The sequence below is a fragment of the Lipotes vexillifer genome, unplaced genomic scaffold (assembly GCF_000442215.2).
Source record: "Lipotes vexillifer unplaced genomic scaffold, Lipotes_vexillifer_v1.1 scaffold422, whole genome shotgun sequence".
NCBI lineage: Eukaryota > Metazoa > Chordata > Mammalia > Artiodactyla > Lipotidae > Lipotes > Lipotes vexillifer.
In genome coordinates this window covers 1,875,735-1,891,513 of record NW_006779087.1, presented here as the reverse complement: position 1 = coordinate 1,891,513, position 15,779 = coordinate 1,875,735, and the positions used below count along the sequence as shown (strand labels likewise).

At 39.4% G+C, this 15,779-nt stretch overlaps 1 protein-coding gene across 1 annotated transcript in view; it reads right to left on the bottom strand.

The window, feature by feature from the left end:
* The window catches only part of DIP2B (DIP2 acetate--CoA ligase B (putative)), a 231,646-nt gene that overhangs the window by 65,540 nt on the left and 150,327 nt on the right, over window positions 1-15,779 (bottom strand). The window contains exon 4 of the mRNA XM_007452300.1: window positions 8,962-9,087. Coding sequence (XP_007452362.1) covers window positions 8,962-9,087 — 126 coding nt within the window. The remainder of the gene's footprint in view (window positions 1-8,961; window positions 9,088-15,779) is intronic.

Below are 15,779 nucleotides of genomic sequence, written 5' to 3'. Positions count from 1 at the left end.
CTTCTGAGACAGTAAATGCCCTAAGAAGGCTTACCATCTAATACAGGAGATACACAACTCCTCAGACTATTTCATACGAATATAACAGATGCTAGGAAATGGGGTGAACAAAGGGTTTCACAGGAGGGGCACCAATCTCAGTCAGGGATCTGAGGTACTTCTACGTAAATGGAGCACACTTTGAGGAGGTAAGGAAGGGCAAAAGATGAGGCTAGAGAGGTAAACAGTGACCAGACTCCAAAGGGATAAAGCGATGAGGTTCTTCAAAAGGAAGAGATTTATAATTAAACAGAGGGTGATTAAAGGAAAATACAGAGAAAGAAAAGTAACAGAATCTGTAACCTTTTACTTAAGGAAAACATTTTTGCATTATCTCCAAGAAAATATTCTAACATTTCATCTGTACCTTGGGAGGCAGAGATTTCAGTCTTTGCAAATATACTTAAAAAAAAAAAAAAAGTACATGTGGGAGGAATGGGACAGGTGAATCTGACCCTAAGAATAAAGTATTTTCGGGGTGATACATCTCAGGATCCCACAACCTCCACTGTATTTGCAGGCTGTCTTCATGAATCAATTACTGTAATCTGTGTTAAGTCTAAAATCAGAATAACTCAATTTTAAAAAGATAGTAAAACCAGTATTTTCATGATTAGGTTTATGGAAAATTGGCTTCATTATGTTCCTATATTGGATCAACATGTAATTAGGTATATTGTTTCAATTCAATTACCTCATTTGCCTGCCAGTCCTCCTCAGAGTGTTTACTGACTACAACTACGGGGAGGCTTAGTGTAGTGGAAAAAACATGGCTTTGGTGTCCTCCTTCCATTTGAACTCTGGGGTCCACCACTTACTAGCTATGTGACTTGGGGACAAAATTACCCATCTGAGAAGGTTGTTTGCTTGTTCGTCCATTCAACAAATGCTCTAAGTACTACACTAGTTGGTAGGAATAAAATGGTAAGCAAGAAGACACAGTCCCTACTCTAACAGGACTTAGAGTCTTAAAGGAGTTCGAGGCAGGCACCGAAGGAAGTGAGACCTCAACCAGGGTGGAACGGTAAGCAGGAATTACTTATGAGAGGAGAGAGGAGAGTCAGGTAGAGGGAACAGCATGTCAGAAACCTGGGAGGGGACAGGAAACAAAGCACATTTGTAGATCTGGAAGAAATGAGACCAGCTGCAGCACAGGATGCAAAGCTGGTACTGACGCGAGATGAGGCCGGATGAGTAGACAGCACTAGGTTGCTAAGGGCCACATAAATCGGCTGAGGAATCTCGCCTCTGTGCTAACTGTTGTGTGAGACCACGAAATGAGGCAAGCTACAGAAAGCACCAGCAGTGCCAGCATATAGCAGGGGGCCAATAAACATCAAGTCCCCTTCTGCCCTGAAAAACCCACCCTATGTTACCTCACAGACACAAAACTGTGGCTGTGAAATGCTTACAACTGATCACATGTTAAGATCACACAAAATGTAAGCACTGCTCTAGGACTATGTCTTTTTTTTTTGCAGTTCGCGGGCCTCTCACTGCTGTGGCCTCTCCCGTTGCGCAGCACAGGCTCCGGACGCGCAGGCCCAGCGGCCACGGCTCACGGGCCCAGCCGCTCCGCGGCACGTGGGCTCCTCCCGGACCGGGGCACGAACCCACGCCCGCCGCATCGGCAGGCGGACCCCCAACCACTGCGCCACCAGGGAAGCCCTAGGACTATGTCTTTTTAAAGATAAAAACAAGCTCCCTTAAATATTCATACATTTATTTGGTACCTTTTTTTTTTTTAAGTAACTGTCACCCATGAAATTGTTATGGATTAGCAGAAAATTGGGCAAGATTAAATTAATGTTAATAGAAATAAAGCTATCATTTTCCCACTGATTCTGCTCTGGTTGAACAGGAACTCACAACTCTTATCCATCATAACTAAAGCCCTTGCCTAACTTCTTGTATATTATGAATATAATAGGTCTACACAACAGAAAACTATTTTGGAAACACAGTTTGACCTTCAGGTTATAACTGATGTGATTTTAACACAGTATCATTTAATACTGATCACCAGAAGCCTAAAGTCCATTTGTAACCAATTAGGAAACATATAAACAATTAGTTTGTGGACTTTAAGGGAAGAAAAGTCCTGAATTTATTTACTAACTGCTGTAGCACTCCTTAGCCATTTGTGGAAATGACTCCCTTATTCTTGGTAGAAAATATATCTATTATATCTAAAAATATTTATCTTAAAATTTTAAATACCTACCATATTATCTTTCCATCCCACTCCTGGGTATCTACCCAAGAGAAATGAAAGCATATATCTATCCGTACAAGGACTTGTACATGAATGCTCATAGGTGCTTTATTTGTAATAGCTAAAAATGGGAAACAACTCAAATGTCCATCAGCAACTGAGAGTATAAACAAATTGTGGCATATCTTTATGATGGAATACTACTCAGCAATAAAAAGGAATAACTACTGATACACACAACAACATGGATGAATCTCAATGTAATCATGCTGAGTTAAAGAAGTCAGACCTTCCACCTGCCAAAAAGAAGAACAACTGTGTGATTCTATTTATACAAAAACATGAAATTCTAGAAAATGCAAACCAATGTATAGTGACAGAAAAAACAGATCAGTGGTTACCTCATGGGGATGGGGAGAGTTGAGATTACAAGGGAATTATGAGGAAACTTTTGGGGGTGATAGATATGTTCATTATCTTAATTGTGGTGATGGTTTCACAGTTTTGCTATGTCAAACATAGAAAAGTATATGCTTTAAATATGTGCAACTTATTGTATGTCGATTATACTTCAACAAATCTGATTTTAAAAGGTTTGTAGGGGTGAAAAAGATGCCTTGGTGAGAGAATGGTAACATCTGAAGGTTAGTCTATACAACCTGATGGTATGGTGCAAGCTGAAAAAGTTCCTGGAAAGACAGCGCTTGCCACTGGGTTCTGACAGCTGATACCCAAATTAGGCCCAGATACCAGCTTAGAACAGCAGGTAAGTCAAGATTCACTGAAAGAAAGACCTCATCCTAACAACTATTCCAAAATATGCCACATAAACTAGGCCAGAAAATGGGAGCTTCAAAGAACAAATAAAGGAAACAACCATTAACCATTGTACAGTTAGGGTACAATATTCTGGAGCCCATGAAAAGAAATTTTTGTGTGTGTTTGGGGTTGGCAGGTGGGAAGGGGTGGTATCAGGCAGGAAAGTGTCATGTTCGCTTGCAATGGTGGGTCAGGGGAATTAAGGACTTCCAGAACCTTCAAGAGAGGCAAAGGAAGTTTCCATGTAGGCAAAGATAGAGTTTGAAGCTTAGGAGGGATAAGCTTTAGAGACCCAAGAAGGGGCAGTCTGGGAGTAAAAGCATATATGGAAGAGAAGATTAGAAGGTTAGTTTGGGAAGCAGGTCCATTCTGAATTTACGTTGGGCTACAAATTCTGAACAGATTAATCTAGCACTAAACTCAACAAGGGTGAGTACTGATTCACCAGACAAGGCTTAGGGAGATGTTCAGAGCTACTCAAGAGATTTTCCAGCATCCCACAGTAACCTGTGTGGACAGAGAGCTGGCTGGGGCTGAAAAATCACTATGTAGAGCCTAATCAGCAGAGGCCCATGCATTGCCCGACCATTAACATCCAAACGGGGATACTTACAAGGGAGAGGCACTCACTAGTAATAATTACTCCGGGGTCACTCTACCTATAAGAGATCTCCACTGTTTTTCTAGGTATTGTCCCAGGTCTATGAAAAAACATCTCACAAAATGAACTAATATTACAATTAATATTGGGGTGAGAAGAGAGGTTTTTTTTTTTAACTTATTACCTACTTGAAAAGTTAGACCAAACATGCAGCAATTGTTAGAGCTCCAAAATTACCAGAAAACATTTACTTGACAGAATGGCAGAATGCGAGGCAATATGCCAAGTGGGAGAATAGGCTTTTAAAATCAGACTGCTTTGAATTCTAATCTTAGCTCTGCCCCACTGATAGCTGTTGTTGCCCAAATCAGTTCTTACGGGTCTTAATTCTACTGTTTGCTGTTGTTGTTCTTTTTCTATTGATTCTCTTTCACGGTGGATCTTAAAGAAAGAAACAAAAAAGAAAAGAAAAAGAAAAAAAAAAAATCAGTGGATCTTCGTCTGTGGGGATCGTAAGTCCCTGGATTGATGCTGTATCCTTCCAGAAACCATTTGTGCCCCAGGTTATCATCAGCCTAGGACCACTTTCTAACGTTAGTTCTTACCAGGCAGGCCACTGAAATTCAATTCTTGTACCTACTAACCACAAATTGTTAGGGAAGGTCCCTGACCCCATCATTCTAAGGCCAGGCAACAGGCAAGCTTTCTCAACAAGGTCTTCTTTTGTTGGCAGGTTAATTTTTTCTAGTTCCCCCTTCTGCTAAAGATGTGAGTCCCTCTTGGGGTCTCAATTCCAGCTTCCAACCTTACACACGTCCAAGGTTTTATATTTTCTACCCTTATAGTAATTAAAATTTAGGCCCCTTGTTTACTGTCTCCCCTCTCCCTGGGCAGCCAAAGTCAGCTCCATCTCATCACACTGATTTTCAGTGATCATTCTCTTCCTCTTGCTCCTGTGTGTATTTAAAAGGAAGCTGGTTATATTCTATCTAGCATTTCGAAAGAGAAATTTGCTTTCCTCTCTTTCTAGGAGAGACCTTTCAGGTTATCTAACTGACTACATAGCTAGAAACAGATGTCAGAGCAAGTTACTGAGTCTCTTTAAATCTGTTTTCTCATCCGTAAAATGGTACAGAGAATTGTTGAGAGAACAAATGATTAAAAATATATGTTAAGCACTTAGCCCTTTGACCAGTTACACAGAGGTACTCAAGAAATGGTAACTATGAAATTACTTTTATTGGAAAACTTTAAATTTTACAATAACCTATTGAAATAAACAAATTCAATCTGATACAGTGGGTTTTTATTGTGCTTTGGCTTAAAGAATATTGAATACTAATCGTCCAAGTAATTATGGAGCTTTGCTCATAACCCATACCAATAATGAAAGTATGTCATTAAAAGATCCAAATCTATTAATTAGACCACGTTTACAGAGGTCTGATTTGCCATCTCTGTTTACTTTGTGGTTCTGAATAAAATTAGAATATTTCGGGGAAACTCTCCAAGTTGGTAACTATCTATTATGTGTTTTGGACTATAAGCTCTCAGAAGGCAATAGCTATTCAATTTGCTTGGAATAATACCCATTCCAGGACCACGCATACAGGAGTATCTATTAAGTAAAAAAGGACTTCCCAAACCTGACACTTTAGTAGAGAAAAAAGAAAATGAAGAAAGGAGCCTGACACATAATTGCTGAATGACCTGGGGCAAATCACTTAGTGACTATAAGGTTGTTTGTTTCCTCATCTCTAAAGAAATCTGGACTTCACAATTCTCAGAGTAGTTGGTTATGAGGAACAAATGAGGCAGCGCAGCCACTGGTATATGAAAGTCCTTTACATAGTATAATTCTATAAAGCATTATTAAAGTGTGTTAAAAGTATAACAATATCCCAGTCTGTTCATGGGCATCATTTTCACATATAGAAATGCAGAGAGGTAAATTTCTCTTTTGTCCGGCCCTATGAATTACTACTATAGGCACCTTCAAGCAGAGACCTGTGGACACAGAGCTCTAAATTTTAAGCTTCATTTTATGCAAGTCAGTCAAAATACCTTACTGTGCTTTGGGGTCATTATGTGGTCTATTTGTTCATCTGTGTACCCTTAGAACGCAGTGTAGGGTAAGTCCACACGGGTGCAGAAAAAGCTTAGAGGAGAAAAAATATATGCTGTAGTTTTTGCATTGTGTTTATCTGTATGAATGAGTAATAGTGTTACACAAAGAACCCCTACACAGAAAGAGCTGAGGTAATTGCCTCATGACATTAGTAAATGGTTTCAGCACATAAAGGGAACTGGATGGCAGTAATTCAAGCAGTCTAAAAGACTATGTAAGAGGCCACAGGCACTAAAAGAACCATAGATTGCTACCAACTTGGAGAATTTAAATTTTCCAATCCACGAGACAGAAAGCAGTGCACATATCAATAAATAAATTTTAGGCTGATTGACATTTTATTATTTGAGAAGGATTTATGAACAAAAGACAAATGATTTCTCATGCTGTTTACCATATTTTCCAGACTATATGATACTACGAATAAAGCCAAGACTTATGACATAGTTTACTCCTTAAATCCTTTTTGTTAAATCTCTCCAAAAACAGCTCTAAATTTTCATCAGTTCAGTAATTCCGATAGTTATGTGTTGGGTGCCTCCCAAAGAAGCCGACTGGCCAGCGTGCTCTAGCAGGTATCCCAGAAACTAGGTTCACCTGGCACAGCACGTGCAGAGTAAGGGCTCTGACTGGAAACATGTTTTGTGATGTGTGTGGTGTGGCTTCTCAGTGCGCAAAGGACAACACAACTAAAATACTGTGAAATTTGAGGTTAATTTTGCTCTGCAAGACTGGCACAACTTTTCTAGAAAGAAAATCACAGCAAGGTCACTTTTATAGCTGCCTAGAAAATCAGTCTATAACCAGCAATAATTAATGTCAATTCTCCTCTTCCTCCCCACCCCTAGAGCGCAGCTTCAGCGTTTCCTCTAAACTTCAGGGTTTGGGGGGCTATCAGAGTAAATATGCAAGATGAAACCTACCTGCCATCCCTGGGTTAGGCTGTAACAGGTTCTGGGAGATAGCAATAAAGGGTTAAAGTGCAACAGCCAAGTCTCTAACCGGTGGTTCTCAGATGCTTGGAGAGAATGGAATCCAAATCCTAACCTAGGAAGAGCAAATTCTATCCCCCCACATGAAAGGTGCTAACTGGAAGCTTTATGATACAGTCCTTCCCACACATTCCCTCACACTGGAGCACAGGATTTGTCCTAGACACGTGCGTTATTGCTGAACAAGAGCATCAAGATCCAGCTCTATGTGGGGGCCATGTTAGAAACCGCTATGTGGGGTACTCTCAATGCTCATGCTGGGAGAGAATTCCTCTTCTATTTGACAACACTGATGTCTCTAAGAGCATACTAACATCTCATGTACTATTCGGAGCTCCCGGAAGAGGACACAAATGGATAGGAAACCTTTTTATTTCTCTGCTCTGCTGAATAAAGGTCTTAGGAGAGAGGACTGAATCTTTACAATCATGAAATTATTAAAACCACAAGGTGATCAAGAAAATGATGCCACATCTTTAAGGCTGCAGACAGGAGAACATTACTGTTCAGAAATACAGAGGCCTGTGGTGAATTCCAAAGGACTATAGTCTCATTCAGCAATGAATAGCCGTGATTTAGAGTTGGTAAATTCCCCTCAGGCAATGACTTTTGTAAGGGGATAGAAAAGGTTTCCATTCCTTCCGAGCATTCTTAAGATCCTTTGCTGCACTCTCACATTTCACCAGAGGCCATGGGAGCAGACTATTTACTGTGAAACTGCATTTCTTTAGTATAGCTCTGGAGAGGATTGTTTCTAAGAACTCCCAGTCACACTGATCCCTACCCTTTGCCATTTACTACAACTGAACCCTCAGCTGCGCTGCAGCAGAATCTGCCAGGAAGGAATAGCTACGAAACTGAGAGCCCCCTTTGTCCACGAGGACCCAACTGGTGCTGTACTAATGCGGAAGGGAAGCCATCCAAGATTCTGAATGAGTGGGCTGGAAGTATGCACCACTATAGACACAAAATGTCTCATTGTGATGGTCTGCAAGAGGTATCCTGTGTTACGTTTTGAGAAACACTTGAAGCCACAGAGCTATTTCTCTTTTGAACATATTGACACCACAGATGTAAAGAAAAAAAAGCACACGCAGTTAATGAGCCCACAGCACACCCAAATGCTCTGAGAAGTTAGCCAAAACCTAGGAGAAGACTATTAATATAAACCCAGGCCAGGGAATAGGATCAGCGTGAACAGCTCAATTTGACGGCTGTGAATCAAAGTCACACAACAAATGTAACCTTCCCGGGAATCTCCCCCAAAAGACAGGGTAAGTCGCTGAGACCAAAACAGTACAGGAAACATTTTCCCCCAAAGATTTCATTACCAGTAACATGACGGTAGTGAGACAGATACTACACTGAGGCTGTGAAATAGATTTACTATGTTTAGTCTCAGAGGCCTACATCGAGATTCTGTCTGTGATTTCATCTAACAATTTTTTTAAAGCTTTGGGAAAGATTCTGAATAGAAAAGACAACTTGAAGTTGTTCCAGTTGCTCCTCAAATATGAATTTATGGGGGTGGGGGGTAAGGCTTCCAAGCCTAGGGGATGGGGATGGGCCTCTTAGTTCCCGCCGATCTCCTGATCCTATTATAGAAAGTGGATCCTTAAAAACATATACAAAATATATTAACACATATAAACACATTTACATACGTCTTCCAGATTTATTATAACTTTGCATGACTTCTCTCTCTCATGACACAAAAAAATTTTGTCCCAAGACCACATATTCCTGTGACTGTTGCAGAGAAAAAGCATCTGATTTAGGAGTATAAATTTGTTAAAGACATATATGACTCTGGGTCATATTTTGGATGTCAATGAGAATAACTATTACACTTAACCACAGAAGGATATTTTTTAGACCCTAAGCTTTGGTTTTATTTATTTATGACTATATGAGTTTGGAGATTACAGCAAGGAAATGCTGAAAACTCAGAGGAAATTTTTTTAAAAAATAGCTTTACTCTTGAGGCCTCTCTTTGTGTGTGGTTTATGATGCAACAATCAAAACCTGTCACCTTCCGTGTGTACTCTCATGCACCCCTGATGGCAGGAGAAGAGCTCTGGCTCCTACCTCAGAAAAGAAAAAGCAGAAGGCATTTGAGAAACATCAAAGTAGTAACTGTCAGACAGAAAGCTTCTGATAAACCCACCGGGAGGTGTGCAGGCATCCGCAGGAGACTGGACAAATGTGGACCGCCTTTTGGTTGGCATGGGCAAAGCCATTTTCTGTTCTTTGTGCTTTGCCAGTGCAGCTTGAACTGCTTCTGTGTGGATATCTGAAAGATTAAACATTTGCATTTATTACGTCCTGGTTCTCAAAGTGTTTACTTCTGTGAGCTGAACTATCACTGCCTCGATCGTTAAAAAGGGATGTTTAGGTGACTTTTATTTATCATTTGCGTTATAACAAAAATGAACATGAAAAAGAGACAAAAGAAGTAGTCAAGGATAATTTACAGGGGAGGAAAATGAAGCTGAGAATGATGATGAGACTGCTTAACACAGCAGAGGAGCTGATGGAGATGGGGGTGTGGGTGGGGGTGGAGAGAGAGGAAAAGTCTAACACGGATCTGGGCCAGATGGGGACCCGACCTCTGAACGGAACGCATGCTGTGCAGGTGCCTACGGGACACTCTCTGTTCTTCAAATTTAGGATTTGCTTAGCTGTCTGAAAGGGGTTGAGACTCCTCAGTTCTATACCACAGGAAGAGAAGGGCTGATTTTGATCTAGAAAATATAAGGGCTGATGGTACTTGTTTGCCACTCTGGCCACAAAAGAATTCAGCTCTCCACTTGAATGTCTAATAGGAATCGCAAAATAGCATATCCAGGCAGAACTCCTGATTCTCCACTCCCATCCCAAAACTCAATCTACACTTGTACAAAATAGGATCATACTATACACAGTATTTTGTACTGTGCTTTGATTTTTTAACTCTTATAAAATCCTACTGACGTAGATAACATCTGAGGTGCCTTCCTGGATCACAATGATTTCCTATTCTCAAGGAATGGGCCCAATCTACATAAGCAAATGACCTTTAAAGGCCTGTCCCTTGTAAGAGCTGGACCAATCGGATTGTTTTGGGAAGAGGGGGGAATTGAATGGCAGTGCCCTAGAAAGAAGGAAAGTTCTTGAACTTCAAGGTTGAGATCCCCAGAGCTGTCTCTCCTTCCTAGAGCTTTCTCAGCTGTTCCTTTGCTTCTATAAACTACCCCAGCCATTTAAGCTAGACTGAGTTATCCTATTTCATGCAACCCAAAAACCTTCACTAATATAACTAGAAACATTTTTCTATGTAAATGCAGATTTACAATATAATTTTAAAGGGCTGTGTAGTATTTCACTGTATAAATGTGCCATGATTTATTTAAATAACTGTGTTTCCAAATTTTTGCTACTATTCATACAACTATCCACAAGAATAATTCAGTATTTTCATTTTAGCACATATGTCTAATCCTATTTCTTTAGGATTAATTCCAACAACTGCTGAAATGTATTTCCTAAGAAGGAGGATTTTTTTCTTATATAGCCACAGTGCATTTATCAAAATCCAGAAATTCAAAATTGATACAAACTATTATCTAACCCACAACCCATATTCCAACTTAGTCAACTGTCCCAATAATGTCATCTACAATTTTCCCCCTTTTTTCCTGATCCGGGACACTATACAGAATCACACATTACATTTAGTTGTCATGTCTCTTTATCATCCTATAATCTGTAACATTTTCTCAACTTTTGTCTTGTATTACCTTGACATTTTTGTACAGACTAGTTACACTGTAGAATGTCCCTTAATTTTGGTTTGTTGATATTTCCTCAGAATTAGATTCAGGTTATGCATTTTGGCAGGAATACCACAGAAGTAATGTATCTTCCTGAAACAAGGTATCAGGATGCATCTGCCCTGTTACTGGTAATAATGACTTTACTTAGTTAAGATGGTGTCTGCTAAATTAATCTACTGTAAGTTACTATTCTTTCCTTTGTGTAATTAATAAATAATTTATGAGTGAATACTTTTGAGACTATGTAAATGTTACATACTTCCTTAAACTTTCACCCACTACTTTCAGCATCCATTGATAATTCTTGGCTGAATCAATTATTATAATGGTTACAAAATGGTCGTTTCATAACTCCATCATTCCTTCTGTATTTATTAGTTGGTATTCTCTTCTAAGAAAAAGCTTTCCTTTCTCCACTATTTATTTATATCACTATTTATTTATTTATATTTGGACCTATCAATTCTCATTTTATTCCATGACTAGTCTGTTACTATCGTTACTTATTTTGATGCTCATATATCCCAGCTTTGGCCAAAAGAAGCCCCTTCAAACCACTTCTTATATCCTTTTGATATATTCTGGTCACTTTGAATGTTCTTTGTTTCGTGGTACAAGATGATCCATGCTCATCTGGTATGTTCCCTGCTCCAGCACTGGAATTACACACTTCTCCAAGGAGCTCTGGCTCCTCTTAGTGAAGAATGGTATTTAGAAACCAAGATCCTAGAACTAGGAGTGCTCACTGCTATTGGGGTCTTTCTTCTAAGCCTTTTCAGTGGATAAAGGAATATAAACATAAACCAATATACACACATATGTATCTATATCTATTTTCATCTATATTAAAAACAATGAGTTCATATTAATACCTACAATTCCAATTTAACACCACAGAATTCGTTCCAATCTTCCCCTTTCCATTTGTAAACTCCCTTCTCTAACAGTAAAACACCTGGTTCACAGTATAATCAATATATTTTACTCATTTATTCAATGCCACAATACACAGAAAGTAGTTTCAAAATTCCTATGAAAGGTAAATCTAACTAGAGTTCAATATTTGTTTGAGTTCTTTTTGTCTTTAGACTAAATTAAAGTACTGTGTTCAAAAAGCTATTTGGGAAAAAAAAAAAAAGCTATTTGGGGGGCTTCCCTGGTGGTGCAGTAGTTAAGAATCCACCTGTCAATGCAGGGAACACAGGTTTGAGCCCTGGTCTGGGAAGATCCCACATGCTGCAGGGCAACTAATCCCATGCACCACAACTACTGAGCCTGTGCTCTAGAGCCCGCAAGCCACAGCTTCTGAAGCCCATGCGCCTAGAGTACGTGCTCCGCAACAAGAGAAGCCACCGCAGTGAGAAGCCCGCACACTGCAATGAAGAGTAGCCCCCGCTTGCCCCAACTAGAGAAAGCCCACGCGCAGCAACGAAGACCCAATGCAGCCAAAGATAAATAAATATTTAAAAAAAAAAAAGCTATTTGGGTTAGTTCTCACCCCTCCCCCCTTTGGTGGTTATATTATTCTGTTGAGTAATACTGTTAGGTTCATTTGTTTTTCTTTGTATTCCACAGGTCCTTTCCAAAGTGTGGATTAAACATTATGTGACACAATAAGAAACATATATTTGGTCTCTGCCTAGGTTCCTGACACTGAGCTCCTAAAACCCTGTAATTTCCCAAGTGACAGGAATGTCTTTTGTTCTAATGAGGCAACTCTTGGTGGGCTCCTGGATCGATTCTGGGTTGGGGCTGGTCACCAGACAGACTACATCATGATTAGAAGCTTAGAACTTTCAGCCCCACGCTCCATCCTCTGGGGAGAGGAAAGGGACTTGGGATTGAGCTAATCACCAATGGCCAATTATTTAGTCAAGCATGCCTAGGTAATGGAGCCTTCATAAAAAACCCTGAAGTAAGGGGTCTGTAGAGCTTCTTGGTTGGTGAACACATCCTCGTGCCAGCAGGGTGGTGTACCCTAAACTCCACAGGGATGGAAGCTCTTGGGTTTGGGACCCTTCTGGACCTTGCCCTATGTACCTCTTTATCTGGCTGATCATTTGTATCCTTTATAATAAACTGGTAACATTAAGCAAAGTATTTCCCTGGGTTTGGTGAGCCGTTATAACAAATAATCAACCCTGAGGAGGGGGTTGTGGGAATCTTCATCTGTAGCCAAGATGGACAGAAGTATGCGTAATGTGGGCACCCACTACAAACAGTCCCCAACTTATGATCTTTTGACCTTACAACGGTATAAAAGCAATATGCATGCAATAGAAACCACACTTCGAATTCTGAACTATCTTTTCCTGGGTATGATTCTCTCTCGTGATGCTAGGCAGTGGCAGCAAGCTACAAGATCACAAAGGTAAACAACTGATACACTTATAACAATTCTGTAACCATACAGCCATTCCATTTGCCCAACTGTAGGCTAACGTAAGTGCTCTGAGCACGTTTAAGGCAGATCAGGCTAAGCTATGATGTTCGGTAGGTTAGATGTATTAAATGCATTTCAACTTACAATATTTTCAACTTACGATAGGTTTACTGGGATGTAACCCCACTGTAAGTCGAGGAAAATCTGTACTTGTGATTGGCGTCTAAAGGTGGGGAGAGTCTTGTGGGAATAAGCCTCTAGGGTCTGCAGTAACTCCAGGTAGCTAATGTCAAAATTGAATTAAATTGCAGGATACTTAGTTGGTGTCTGCAGAGAACTGCAGAATTGCTCAGTGTGGAAAACCCACACACTAGATGTCAGGAATAGTGTGAGTAAACATACAGTTTTTCTTTAATTAACATGGTTCCAAAAGTCAAAACTATACCAAAAGGTAAACTTAAAGATGTGTCACTACCCCCAATAACCACTTCTATCCCACTTCCATCTTCTCTATAGGTAACCAATCTCCTTATTGATTTATCCTGCCTATATTTCTTTTTGCAACAAATAACCATATTTTCTCATATCCCTGTCTTTCATACACAAAAGGTAGCATACAATATATACTGTTTTGCACTATGCTTTTTTCACTTAACAATATATCCTGGACTTCATTCTGTATCAGCTACTAGAGATCTTTTTCATTCTTTAAAGCAGCATAGATAGCACTCCACTGTACACCACAGTTTATTCTACTACTATCCTATGTGTGGGCATTTAAGTGTTTCCAATATTTTACAATTACAAATAATGATACAACAAACAGCCCTGTGCAAATGTATTTTTATACTGATGACAATATATCTTCAGGATAAACTCTTACAAGTGAGACTCCTAAATCAAAAATTGAACACATTTAAAATTTTGTTACATCTTGCCAAATTCCCCTCTGAAAGAGCTTTGTCATATTGTAGTACTATCAGCAATGTATAGGTGTGCCTGTTTCCCCATAGCCTCACCTTCAGAGTGTGTTACCTACCTTTTCACTGTTGCCAGTTCAGTGGCTGAGAAATGGTACTATTTTGTTTTATTTTTTGTTTTTTGGCTGCACTGTGCGGCATGCAAGACCTTAGTTCCCCAACCGGGAATCGAACCCATGGCCCCTGCAGTGGAAGCGTGGAGTCCTAACCACGGGACTGCCAGGGAAATTCCCTCAGTATACTTTAAATTTGTACCTCTTTTATCATTAATGAGATTAAACATCTTTACAGAGGATTTTAGAGCCATTTAATATTTGTTTGTTTGAAAGTGAAGTGAATGTTCATGTCACTTTACCATTTTTCCATTGGGATTCTCAGTTTATTTTCCCTTGATTTTTTTTTTTTTTTTTTTTCGGTACACAGGCCTCTCACTGTTGTGGCCTCTCCCATTGCGGAGCACAGGTTCCGGACGCGCAGGCTCAGCGGCCATGGCTCATGGGCCCAGCCGCTCCACGGCATGTGGGATCCTCCTGGACTGGGGCACGAACCCGTGTCCCCTGCATCGGCAGGCGGACTCTCAACCACTGCGCCACCAGGGAAGCCCCTATTTTCCTTTGATTTTTAAAAGTTTTTCATATATAAAGGATATTAGCCCTTTATCTCTGAGATATGTTAGAAATATTTTCTTTCAGTTTGTCATTTGTCTTGATATTGTTTGCAGTGGTTTACTGCCACACAAACGTTATTTTATAAAAAATTTATGTAAGACTTCAAATTAGCAACCTAAATGCACAACTGCAGGAACTCAAAAAAGACCAAACTAAAACCAAAGTTAGCAAAAGGAGGAAATAACAAGGATTTGAGTAGAAATAAACAAAATAGAGAATAAAAAAAAACAATTGAAAACAATCAACAAAAATAAGAGTTAATTTTTTGAAAAGATGAACAAAGTTGACAAAATTTTAGCTAGATTAAGAAAAGACAAATAACTAAAATCAGAAATGAAAGAGGAAATATTTCAACTGATGCTACAGAAATAAAAAAGATTATAAGACACTGAATAATTATGCACCATAAATTGGATAACCTAAAAGAAATGGACAAGTCCCTAGAAAACATATAACCTACCAAGATTAAATCATGAAGAAACAGAAGATTGGAACAGACCGATTACTAATAAGGAGACTGACTCTGTAATCAAAAACCTTCCAAAAAAGAAAAGCCCAGGTCTCACTGAAGAATTCTACAAAACACTTTAAGAAGAATTCACACCAATTCTTCTCAAACTCTTCCAAAAACCTGAAGAGGAGGGAACATTTCCAAATTCATTTTATAAGGCCAGCCTTATCCTGATACCAAAGCCCGGCAAAGATACTAAAGAAAAGAAAACTACACACCAATATCCCTGATTATTAATGCAAAATTCCTGAACAAAATACTAACAAACCAAATTCAACAGCACATTAAAAGGACCATATAGCATGACCATTAAAAAGACCATACATACCATACCTAAGCTGATTCAACAAATGTGAACAAATTCAACTCAATGACTGTAAAACTCTAATAGAACAAAGGTCAAAACTCATATGATCATCTCAACAGATGCAGAAAAAGCATTTGACAAAATTAACATCCTTTCATGATAAAAACATGCTACAAACCAGGAACAGAAGGAAATTAGCTCAAGATAATAATGATCATACATGAAAAGCCCACAGTCAACATCATATTCAACAGTGAAAAGCTGAAAGCTTTTCCTCCTAAGATCAGGAATAAGGCAAGGATGCCCACTCTCACACTCTTT